This window comes from Somniosus microcephalus, chromosome 2 (genome assembly GCF_052327205.1).
Source record: "Somniosus microcephalus isolate GS21.2 chromosome 2, FLI_Smic_1.0, whole genome shotgun sequence".
Lineage (NCBI taxonomy): Eukaryota > Metazoa > Chordata > Chondrichthyes > Squaliformes > Somniosidae > Somniosus > Somniosus microcephalus.
Genome location: NC_140988.1, coordinates 62,495,433 through 62,508,347, shown reverse-complemented (window position 1 = coordinate 62,508,347; position 12,915 = coordinate 62,495,433). Strand labels below are relative to the sequence as shown.

At 42.0% G+C, this 12,915-nt stretch overlaps 1 protein-coding gene across 3 annotated transcripts in view; it reads left to right on the top strand.

Moving 5' to 3' along the window:
- The window catches only part of exosc9 (exosome component 9), an 86,118-nt gene that overhangs the window by 56,957 nt on the left and 16,246 nt on the right, over positions 1-12,915 (top strand). For all 3 annotated transcript variants that reach the window (XM_086009908.1, XM_086009884.1, XM_086009898.1), the window contains 3 exons: positions 3,417-3,563; positions 6,625-6,803; positions 6,897-6,975. In XM_086009908.1, coding sequence (XP_085866034.1) covers positions 3,417-3,563; positions 6,625-6,803; positions 6,897-6,975 — 405 coding nt within the window. The remainder of the gene's footprint in view (positions 1-3,416; positions 3,564-6,624; positions 6,804-6,896; positions 6,976-12,915) is intronic.

Genomic DNA, 12,915 nt, shown 5'->3' with positions numbered 1-12,915 from the left:
TGGATTTTGGTGAGGACAGGGTAAGGCTCACCTACAGCCCCTTACTATTCGAGTCCTTGGCATTTGCCATCTAGGCTTCCACATAAAAAATGACAACTTGGGTGATATTCTTTTGGGGGTGGGTGGAGCGGAAGGAGCAATGTGCACCCTTGGTATCATACCCCAGCATGAGTCACCATCTTTTGAAAATATGAAAAAAATTTCTGTATCCAAATATATTTTGATTTGCTTGCTTGGATTAATCAGGACAATTGAACAAAAGATTAGTGTTGGGCTGCTTTTCAAAACTTATTCATACTCTGTTGCCTGAAAATATAAACTTACACTTTGATGAATGTGAGTGGTATTTTTAAAATTGTAAGCGCATGATTTGTTAGTATACAGTATTCATTTAAAAAAATTATATATGTGCTGAAATGTACTGTCAAAGTGATTACATTTAACACAATTTTGATGGATGAATTAATTAAAATATTTTAATGTACAGGAAACTTTTTTTTATCCGGCACCGACGGGACCGGCGTGGTGCCGGTTGATCAAAAAGTCTGAATTACAGAGAGGTATATTTACCAGGGTACAAGAGCCCCGTACACAGCCACAGGTGCAGGAGCCCCGGTTATACGGCACTTGTGCAGGAGTCCCGATTACACGGCCACAGATCCAGGAGTCCCTGTTGCACGGCCACAGGTGCAGGAACCCCGGTTACACGGCCACAGATCCAGGAACCCCGGTTACACAGCCACTAATATAAAGTAAAACTTATCTGAACCTACTCCTGAATTTTGCCGGTTAAGAGAGATTTCCGGATATTTAGGTGCCGGTTAAAAGCGTGTTTCCTGTATACTGTATACTTTAGAGTTATTGGTCATAATTTGTCAGATTTATGAACCAATTTCTGTACGTCTTTTTAAAGAAAAATTACAAACGCAAGTATATGGAAGCAAATGTTTTTTGTATTAGTCATTTTTAAGACTTTGTATTATATTTCAAATTCAATTCAGAAGAATGGATTTAAAAGCTAGTGATACGAGAGGCTCATTTGTTCCTCCTCCATGTACAATTAGGATATTGCCGTCATCCCAAGGTGGTGTGGGGAAGGAAAGAACTACTGATTTTTAAAGCAACATTGGGCCTGAATTCACGGTTGGCATGATGTCGTACTCTGAGTACGATATCATACCGCCTTTGAAATTGACTGCAAGTTCGGGGTTTAAGCGCATACGCTGAATCCTGAACTTACGATCTGTCAAGTTCTGACTAGAAAGATCATCCGCTGCGAATGTCAGGTCCTCATTTGAAATGATGTGCTGGCGCAGTGTTGGGCTAATTGCCCACCAACTGCGCATCAATTACACTGGAAAAATTTCTGGCTGGTACAAACAGGCGCAGGAGCCTGTTAGCACAGCATATGGGGAGGGTGTGTGAAAAAATTGCAATTTCAGGGCCATAATAATTTGTGATATAATATATATATAATATCAAATTTATGGTGTCAAAATATATTTCAACTTTTTGTCAGGTCATTTCCAGATATATGAAAATGTATTAATGTGAGCTTGCAAAAACCATGTGGTGCAAGAAAAATAAATCTAAGAGTGAAGGCCAGCCAGTATTTATAGTGAGGCTGTCCAGTTGCTATGCTTAACTCTGCTGTAGGCTGGATTCAAATTGGCCTGTATCTTCCTTTAATCAATGTTTCCTGAATGGCTAGTGAAGGGAGCACCGTCCCGCGTGATCCCAGGTACGTTTACACACAATGGTGCGCCCCTGGGATCCGTGGGCCACTATGCTGCGTACAACTCTGCAGCATTTCAAAGCAAGTTTTCGTTTGGAGCCTCGCACCAGGTAAGTGCGGATTTCATTCAGAGGTCAGTGGCGTACTCCTTGGATACGCCGCTGAATGCAACTTCAGGGCCATCATCTTTAATATTGGTGGTTGTGTTGGTTCAACTGACTGAGTGTCGCAAATCCTTTCAGTCACTACTCACATGATGCCCATCTTTACTATTTTCTAACTGCTATTACCTGAAGTGTGAAGACTGCTTGAAGCTCATGACTAACTCATTTATTGGAGAGCAATTCTGGCTACAAGAATTTTGACACTTAATTTTTTTTTCAGCACAGAGAGACATCAGGGTGCAGTTTGACTACACTATTCACTCCTAGGTCACATGATAAGTTGATAATGGATAGGAAGCATTCTCAATAACATCTGCAACAATCCATATGTTGATTTGTGTAGTCGGGAAGATGGTATTTTTTGCACGGGTCACAAATCATCCTTCTTGGGGCAGTCTCCAGCCTGCTGGCTTGGGGGACAAAATTCAATCTGGCCATCCCCATCACTCTATCTTTTGATCATTGGTCCAGTTGCTAAATTAAAGCCAGTGATTAATCTGCTTAATAAAGCATTTTATACATGCTTTGAAACTAACTTTATATTTATATTTTAAAATTTAATGGTTTAAGTTAATCATTTGCTGCCGTCTTGTTAGAACTCTTAAACGATTTCTTGCTTGAACTTCCCAGTGGTTTCCTAGTATTTGTTTGTGTGCACTAAACATGATGGAATATTGCATGCAATGTGCGTTTCGCCAGGTTTCCACCCTGTTCAACAAAGGCCGGGAAAATTAGACGTGGGGGTGGGGGGGGAAGGGCGTGGATGGCTCTTCAAGGGGACAGAGCATGATACAGGTAGAGGACCAGCCCTTTTCCCCTGATTTCCTCAGGAATGCATTTTGTTACTACGTAATGAGCAATTAAATCAGACAGCTTCAGCACCATTCAAGGGGACAACCTTGTGATGCGAACAGGATAAAGGCACAGCTCTATTTGTGTATCCTAAGTAGCATTATTAGTTTTCATGCTCTACATATGTGGCTTCTACAGTTGCAAATTCTTGCACATTGGTCCTTGCAAGGGGGGACAACCTACATTTTTTTTCAATCCTGGTCTTTGAGAGTCTAGGCTGCTTGCCTGTCCTGGACCCCACCAATGGGGCCCACATGCACCCTTGTGGAGGTCAATATGCCCCCAGTCACTGTACCAGCCTCCAGTAATGCACTATGCCCCAGTGGCCTGAGGAGTGGGAGCTTCCTGCGTAGGAGGTCCCTGTACCAGGGTGGACGGAAGTCCCACCTCTTATAAGGTAGCCATAATTAACCTGGAAATGATGAAAATCCTGGTTCCAGAGTTACAGCAAGAGACTGATGAAACCCCAAAGGAATTTCATATCTTTAGTGTCCTAATATGTTCTCCCATCCTTTCCTCTCCCCTCCAGTAGACTGCAATATCAAAGAATGAAGAAGACCATAGTTCAAGTAAATAATTTGATGCATTAATAACAATAGCAAACCCAACTGCTGAGATTTTATGCAAAAGCTTACTAAAATGCCTGTACATTTTGCATTGGACAGGAAGGAAGGTGGGAAGTTTGGTTTTGCAGAATCCATACCAAACAAGCGGATCACTACCTTTAAGCTCGATGAAGCTCCAGTGGATACAGATGGTGTTGAAGAACAAGCTGAAGAAATCATATCAAAGGCTGAACCATCCCCATCACTGTATCTTTTGATCATTGGTCCAGTTGCTAAATTAAAGTCAATGATTAATCTGCTTAATAAAGCATTTTATACATGCTTTGAAACTAACTTTATATTTATATTTTAAAATTTAATGGTTTAAGTTAATCATTTGCTGTCGTCTTGTTAGAACTCTTAATCAATTTCGTGCTTGAACTTTCCAGTGGTTTCCTAGTATTTGTTTGTGTGCACTAAACATGATGGAATATTGCATGCAATGTGCTGGAGCAACAAATTGAAATGTTGCATAATCCACTATGTTTATTTGAATGAAAGACTTGCATTTATATAGTGCCTTTCACAACCTCAGGATGTCCAAAGCGCTTTACAGCCAATGAAGTGTAGTCACTACTGTATTATAGGAAACGTGGCAGCCAATTTGCACACAGCATGCTCCCACAAACAGTAATGTTATAATGACCGGATAATTTTTTTGAGTGATGTTGATTGAAAGGTAAATATTGGCCATTGGCCGGGGTAACTCCACTGCTCTTCAAAGTAGTGTGATGGGATCTCTTACATCCACCTGCTGGAGCAGACGGAGCCTTGGTTTAATGTCTCATCCGAAAGACAACACCACTGACAATGTAGCACTCCCTGTTATCCCCGGTGTCCTGGCCAATATTTATCCCTTAACCAACATAACAAAAACAGATTATCTGGTCATTATCACATTGCTGTTTGTGGGACCTTGCTGTGTGTAAATTGGCTGCCGCGTTTCCCACATTACAACAGTGACCACTTCAAAAGTACTTCATTGGCTGTAAAGCGCTTTGAGATGTCTGGTGGTCGTGAAATTTTAAGAGTTTTTGAACTCTGTTAAAGAATTTTTGCCAACTTTAGTGGGAGAACGATTTAAACTAATGATACCAAGGGAAGAGGTGAACAGAAATAACAACAGAACAGGCTTAGAAAGAAAATAGAATGCTGAAGATAGAAAAGATACAGTAGTTAGACATTATGGTACACAACGGAGTCTGGTAGATGACTGTTCAAATGCAGTAGGATATAGTAGGAAAGTGTATTCACTGTTAAGAATGTGGCTACACGGGAAACAATGACAAGGTAATTAAATACATTAGTCTAGGGAATGGGACTGGGAATGGATGCTTCAGATTTCGATAAATAAATGCTAGGAATCTGAAGAGCAAAATTGGAAACCTGGAGGTGCTTGCTGGAGAGGGAGGCTATGATCTCGTAGGTAGCGTGGAGACCTGGTTGACCAATGACACGGGTTGGGTAAACATGCAGGTGTACAGATCACTTCGCAAAGAAACCAGGGTGGGATTTTTCTGCTTCACCCTCCTGCCATCCTGTTGCTAGACAGGAGCACCAGAGATTCTTGTCCCAGCCATTTACATGACTTAAGGACACTGTCAGAGCAGGGCTTAGGTGCCATCAGAAAGGGCAGGAAAATGAGGTGTAGTTGCAGACCTCTCAGGCTTACAGCTGCATCTCAGTCTCTGTGTTCAGGATCCTGGGGTGGAGGTGGTGCGGGAGCATGCTGACACTTACTTTTATCAACAACAAAAATTTAAATGGCCCCACCTGGGTGTTTTTGGACTGCCCCAGGACCCCTGCGGACTCTCTACTCAGCACAGGTCGGAGGCCAGGAAAGAATCTTTTGCCGCATTAGCATGTATCAGACTGGCCCATGCTTACTACAAGTGCAGGACAAGCTCCAACTCTTCAGGAATCCCAGAACAGCTTTAAAGGGGCAATGGCCCAGATTGCTCCTTTTTCCTGACCTTTTCCCTGGGAGGCAGTGGTCGGGGAAAATCCACTTTTTCTTCAAATCCTTTTATGGCTTCATCCACCCTATCTCTGTAACCTATCCAGCCTTGCATTCCTCCCATGCCCTTTGGTCCAATGATTGCTCTTCTGTGCCTTCCCCTCCCTCTCTTTGTCCTACCATTGGTAGCAGAGCCTTCAGATGCCTCAGCCCTAATTTTGGAGCACCCTGCTTAAATTGCTCTGCCTCTACTTCTCTCTCCATCTTTTCAACCATGTTTTGTCACCTCTAACTCTTGCACGTGGCTCTGCATCCATTCTTTTCATCTATTATTTTCTTCTACTCCACTATGTAGACTGCCTTGAGAAGTTTTCTACATTAAAAGGCACAATATAAATGGTTGTTGTTGTTTCTTGTAATAGAAGTAATAAAAGTAAAAATGGGAAAGGCAAATAGTGAGGGAGGTGTAGCCTTTTATGTAAAAGAGAAGTTGATTGTCTGCTGCGGGTGCAAATAAGGTGACAACCCCGTGAACAGGAATAAGAGACATGAAGGAGAAGAAAACTAACTGGTGTCTGCAATAAACCATTAGGTCAGAAGGAGGGATTGGATCAAGAACTTGGTATGTACAGGAACCGAGATTGGATGGCTTCAGTTTATCAGGGATAGATTGGGAAGTGTCTAAAAGTGTTTATAGTAGGAGTAATATTGTGACCCTGGGCTGTTACATGGACAGTTGGTAAAAGAATTTGCATGAGCTGGGACACTGTTGGACTTGATATTAAGTAACGACCGATAGATGGTAGCGCAGGTGAGAATCGAAACACCTTGGTGACAGTGACTACAGTATAGTGGAGTTTGAGCTTCGGTTTATGATGGAAAGGAGAATACAATGGAAACACTCAACTTTAGAAAGGCAGATTTTGAGGGGCGTGTTAAGGAAACTGGATTGGACAGTACTATTAGGAAAGTATGAAATAAAAGTATCCTATTTAGAAATACTAGACACATACCACTAGGGAAGAAGGGTAACATGGGGGAATGACTGAGGTGGGCAACAATGGAAGTAATGTAGGGAATAAGAGCAAAATATTGATTGTTCCTGAAGTATAAAGCTACGAGTATCATGGTGGACCAATACTAATTTAAGTGGCAAGTTGTACAATACCGTACGACTTTAGTGTACTAAAACCTTAATTGGAAAGTTCCTAACAATGGTAGCAATTAATATATTTTTGACAAAGTCTAGCACTTTTTCTTTTTACAAAGGCTTTATTGTGCTTGACTAATATTTTTCTTAACTGGAAACAGTGTTCCAAAACCAATTGTGCGTGCTCCTGGAACAGGTCAAATTGGGGAAGGGATTCAAAATGAATGGATGATCGATGATCTGGAGGAAGAGGAGGAAGAAGATGAAGAGGATATTGTTCCTGAACCGGGTGCCCAGAGTTTGGGCAATGATAATGAAAAAGCAAGCAAACCTACAGATGGTAAATATTCTGCATCTGTGTTGTCTAGTGTTCAGTTTAGAATTAGAGACTTGCTGAATATTTATTGTCTCTCTCTTTGTACTTTTTGTACAGCTGAGATTATCCAACTGTCAGACAGTGAAGAGGAAGAAATGATAATACTGGAACCAGAAAGAATGCAGAAGAAAGGAAGGTGGGTTGGAACGAAACCCATTGAGAATTGAATTGCTTGATACATTTATTTCAAGTTTAAGTAGACGAGGCCAGTTATTTTAATAATGGTTTTCGGCAGTGTATGCGTAAAGGAAAGGATTCAGTATTCATTTCAGTATTGTATGAATAGGTGACTCCAAGACAGCTGTATTCTTTGGAAATACTTTTTAAGAAGAAAACATGTTTATACTTTCCTTGTTTCAATAAGCTGGTTTGATGACAGAACAAGAGGATAGAAAATCTACATCGCTAATAATGTAGTCCCAATAAGTCATTCGTGCTGCTAAGGTTTTACCCACCCCCTTGTGAGGAGAGTTTATTAGAATGAGTAAAGCATTTAAACAAAAACAATGGAAAACACTTTATAAGTACAGGTTATAAAAAGTTACAAGTACACCTTTTAAAGGAAAAATTGACACCTAAAATGTGTCATTCAGTCAGGATACCCAAGATTCACTATAACCCTTAAAGCTTGATGGTTCAGTGGGTACATTCCGTAGTCTGTGCTGAGTTAGCTGATCTCAGCTGGGAGCAAAGTAATGATGCTATAACTGGCCTCAGCGCCTCTGGGTTTAAGGAGGGAAAACCTAGCCAATTATCTAGTGTTCCCTCTTGGAAGTATGTATGTGTGTGTGGATATTGATTGAGGACAGGATTGTGCTCCACTGCGAGGTCCCATGTAGTGGAATAGCCTACTGGCACTCACCATCAAGACTAACACATTAATAATGACCACTTGGGTGAGGTATTGGAAGGGGACTAGTACCTGTGCAACTGTAACCCAGCAAGGATTTGACGCTCTCAGGAGAAGAGGGGAGAATATAGCTCAGACTTCTCTTTATAAAAAAAAAAGCTAATGTGTGACTTGGCACCACTTTTTCTTTTACTAATTTGAACACACTATTTTTGTTTGTAATTTTCTCTCCTGAAGATGGCGGCTCTTTCTTGAGCTATGGTTCTGGCAGCCCTTTGGTACCTCATTATTGCTTGCTATGTTGGGAAGAAAGTTGGAACTTGGTAACAATTCAAAGATATCTGTACGATGTTACGAATTTGCTCTTCAATAGAGCTTCAGTTGTATTTGGTGATGACGCATAATGATAACTGGTAATTTACCAATAAGATGCATACGTGTACTGATGTTAGTCTGCGACATTCGTAAAAGTGGTTTTTCGTGTCCTCCCTATTGCACATTGGCCCGGATTTTGCAGTCAGCGGCGAAGTGGCAGCACTCACCGCTGACTTCGAAGAAAGCTGCCCACAAAGATCTAGTGCTCTCTGGCATCAATTTCACCTTTGCTGACGTTAACATCATTCTGGCGCCAACTCTAGGGGATCTTGAACGTACAGCAGCAGTGATGATATCAAACAGGCTAAGCAGCCAATAACATTGAAGAATTCTCAGACAGCAAACCAGGAAGTAAAAACCACTGATTATCCTTCACTTTTTATAAATTTTACAGAGAGCGAAATAAAGATTGGGACATACACATGGGATTAAGGTAGAAGTTGAAATATCATAAACAAACTTATTTAAAACCTATAGAATTTTTATCACAATGGAAAAATTTGACATTACACAAATATAAAATTAGTTTTTCAGGGCCAGGGAGATTGTTCAGCAGTAGTTATGACATAGCACGCCATTAAAAACCCAGTTACACTTCATTTAACGAGGCTTAACTTTTTGGGGGATTTTAACAGCGATATTACAGCGTAACAGGGGAAGTTCACGTCAGTCAAGTTAATTTCTAAAGATTGCCCTCTGCAGGGACTTCAGCGCACCCTGTGGAGGAGGAGGGAATCACTGACAGCAACTTCTGGATTTCCGCGTTTAACTGTGCATGTGCAGACGCCAGAAGTTGATGTCAGTTTCACAGAGTAATGGCGGTGAGTGCTGACAGTTTCGCCATCATTACAACTGCAAAATCTGGGCCATTATATTTACAGTTTCCTTTCATAACACTGTTATAAACTGCACCATTTTATAAATCTACTCTTTAAATCACAGTGCATCAAGGACTTAACTAACATAAGGCGAATGGGGCACACATATATTGTGATAACCACATTCTACTCCTGGATTTTCTTTCACAGGAAAGTATACCAGTTTGTTTTGGTTTAGTCCATACCTGGTGAACTTTGCTCAACTTGTGCTCAGTGATTTCATTGAATGCAAAAAGTGGAATAGTGTTCCATTCCCCGGCACTGACACCCCTCTGCTCAATTCACATATAAATTCATACCACCGTTCCGCCTTGGAAAGAACAAGTTATGCTTGGATCAGCATTTATGCAGTGTGGTTATATTTTTAATAATTAAATGTCCAAAAGCATCATGATTTAAATGGGCTTCAACTGAATCCTGTGTAAAAAATGTTCTTTTCTGCAAGGAGCTGTTGTGTGAAAGATCATTGGAGCATTGTGAAGCATGTTATGTATAGGTTAATCTTGTGTTGTGTCTGATCAGGAGTTCATTAAGATGCATGTGATTTGTGTATTATATGCCTGAATCAGGAATAAGTTTATTCAATCGATTAGGGAATAACTATCTTAAAAAAAGGTAGGTAAATAAAGTAATCAATGTAATTAATTACTAACTAATTTGAAGTCAATCTAAATCCATCTACTAAATATAATCTAGACCTCAAGTGATTGTTAGTTCTAGAAATAAATTACTGCTAACAATAAATAAATAAAGATTAGAAATGGCTGCACAGGCAGTGTGTCGGAACTGCTAAATGTGGGGCTTTGTGGACAGTAAGATTGTCCCGGATAACTGCACCTGTAAGAAATGTCTCTGCCTTGAGAGTGGTTGAGCTGGAGTGCGACTTAGAGACACTCCAACACAAAGGGAGGGGGAGGAATTCTTTGATAGTTTAATCCACAGTCACAGCTCATAGAAAAATGCAGGAAGGGAGGTGTGTGGCTGTCAGTCAGCAGGTAAGGGGGAACCCAGGGGAGGCAGAGAAGGAGGTACCGCAGACACCGGTCCTATCCAACAGGTACGATGTAGTTACTAGCTGTAGGGATAAGGATAAAGGCTGCAGGTAGGATGCTAACCATGGCACCGTGGAGCAGGAAGCAGTCCGGGGTGGTGGGGGGGAAAGCAAACTAGAAATAGAAAAGTTGTAGTCATAGAGGATTTGATCATTATGGGGACAGATAGAGTCCAGGAGGGTGTGTTGCCTACCTGGTGCCAGGGTTAAGAATAACTCTGAGGGACTTGGAAAGGGAGGGGGAAGATCTAGTTGTCATGGTCCATGTCCAGACAAATGACATGGGGAAGAACAGGGAGGAGATCCTGCTAAGGAGGTATCAGGAGCTAGGAACTACATAAAAAATCGAGGGATTACTACTCAAGCCATGTGCTAATTGGCATAGGGCTAGATAGATGAGGAAGGTGAATGTGTGGCTGAAAGAGTGGTGTGGGAAGGAGGGGTTCATTTCATGGGCGACTGGGACAGGAAGGAGCTGTACCGCTGGGACGGCTTCACCTAAACCGAATGGGGTCAAGGTCCTAGCAGAAAGGATAAATAGGGCTGTCGAAGGACTTCAAACAACTAAGATGGGGGTGGGGGGATCTGGTAAAAATAACAATAGCATGAATATAAAAGAAATAGGAGATGAGAGTAAAGGTCAGACCAAGGAAAGGAATAAGAATAACATAAACGGTCAGGAGGCAGTTAAAGTTATAGAACATAAGTATAAAATAACTTAAAAAATAAAGCGAGAGGAACGATTAATAGAAATAAATTAACTTACCTGTACAGCAATGTACAGAGCATCAGAAACAAAATGGGGGAACTGGAGGCAATAATTCGTAGCAAGGAACCAGATGTAGGGATAACTGAAACATGGCTGCATAAAGATGAAGATTGGCATGATATAACTTATTTAGAAAAGATAAGAAAAAGGAAGAAGTGGGGTGGGGTAGCTGTACTAATTAGAGATAACTGGCCGTAGAAATAACTAATAAGATAGAAACAGAATCCATTTGTATATTGAGATAAAGGATAAGATGGAATCGATTACGCTAATAGGGGTATACTACAGACCACCTAATAGTGAAGGGAAGTGGAGGGAGAAATATGTAGACAAATCTATAAAATGAGTAAAACATAGGGAGGAAAATTGGGTTGCTTTCTGCCTCCCGTTAGCGCCCCCGCGGCGCAAAGCGCCTGAGCGCGGCGTCACGAACGCCTCCCGCGAAATTCAGCGGGAGGCTAGTGGTGGGGTTAGCCGGTAGCGCCCCACTTGCACACCGGCCGCAAACTTCAGTTGCGCCCCCTAACCTATCGCCGGGCAATATGTCCGACGGGGTCAGGGTGGCATTTTTGCAGCCGCAAGTTAAAGGGCATGTGTCAGGCGGCCATTTTGTTTTGGGCCGCCTGCCAGCACCTGCCCCCTTCCCCTTTTCATTCGGGGTGCTGGCCACGATCGCTCAGCTCGGCACTCCTCTTGAGTTCCGGGCTGCTTTCTCGGCACCCCGCTCCGCAGTGGTGCAGCAGGGCACCGGAGTGTGTAGCGCTAGGCCCCTCCCCTTTAATCAGGGGCGGGAGGCCTGCAATACCACGGCGCTACGTGCTGATGCGCATGGCAGTGTTGCATGTAGTGCCGCGATATTCACTTGTAGCGCCCTAGGAAGGAGGGGGAGCGATTCCAGTAGCGCCCCGCCTCCTGCTTGGGGCGCTACCACTGAATTTACAGCGCAGGAGCACTAACTTTTTCGGGGCGCTAAAAATAGCGCCCCAAAGGGGGTGCCACTGAATTTTTCCCCCCATAGAATAATAATCATGGGAGATTTCAACTACCCTCAAATAAACTGGCAAGAAGAGGTGGGGAAAAGGAAATGGAGTTTTTATAGTGTGCACAGGACAACTTTCTTACCCAGTACGTAAGAAGCCCAACAAGAGAGGAATCACTGCTGGATCAATTAATGGAAACTGAGCAGATAAGCGAGGTAAGCGTACGGGAGCATCTAAGCTATAGCGATCACAACGCCAATAAGGTTTAGGATCTAGATTCAGAAGGACATAAGTAAGACAAAGACCAAAGTAATAGATTGGTAAAAAGCTAATTATTAGGTGGTGAGGATGGAACTGGGGAAAAAATGTTGACATATGAAGAGATAGAATGGCAGTGGGAAATATTTAAAAACGTGATTAATAGAGTTCAGGAAAAATATTTTCTGCTAAAAAAACAAACTAATCAATAATGAAACAACATGGATGAATAAAGAGATGAGAGTAAAATTGAAGCTAAAGAAAAAGAATACACTAAGAACATAGACAATATTGGAGGGGGAGGGTGAACAGCCAGATGTCATGGTGCATATAGGTACCAACGATAGCGGTAAAAAAACGGGATGAGGTCCTAAAAGCTGAATATAGGGAGTTAGGAGGTAAATTTAAAAAATAGGACCTCAAAGGTAGTAATCTCAGGATTGCTACCAGTGCCACGTGCTAGTCAGAGTAGAAATAGAAGGATATTTCAGATGAATACGTGGCTAGAGGAATGGTGCAAAGGGGAGGGATTCAAATTCCTGGGACATTGGAACCGGTTCTGGGGGAGGTGGGACCAGTACAAACTGGATGGTTTGCACCTGGGCGGGACCGGGACCGATGTCCTAGGGGGAGTGTTTGCTAGTGCTGTGGGGAGGGTTTAAACTAAAATGGCAGGGGGTTGGGAACCTGTTCAGGGAGACAGAGGAAAGGGAAGCAAGGATAGAAACAAAAGACAGGAAGGAGAAAAGCAAAACTGTAAGGCAGAGAAATCAAGGGTGTAAATCAAACAGGGCTACAGTAAATAATAATTCTAAAAGGACTAAGAGTGTTTTTAAAAAAAAAAAAAAAAACAAGCCTGAAGGCTTTGTGTCTTAATGTGAGGAGCATTTGTAATAAGGTGGATGAATTAGCTGT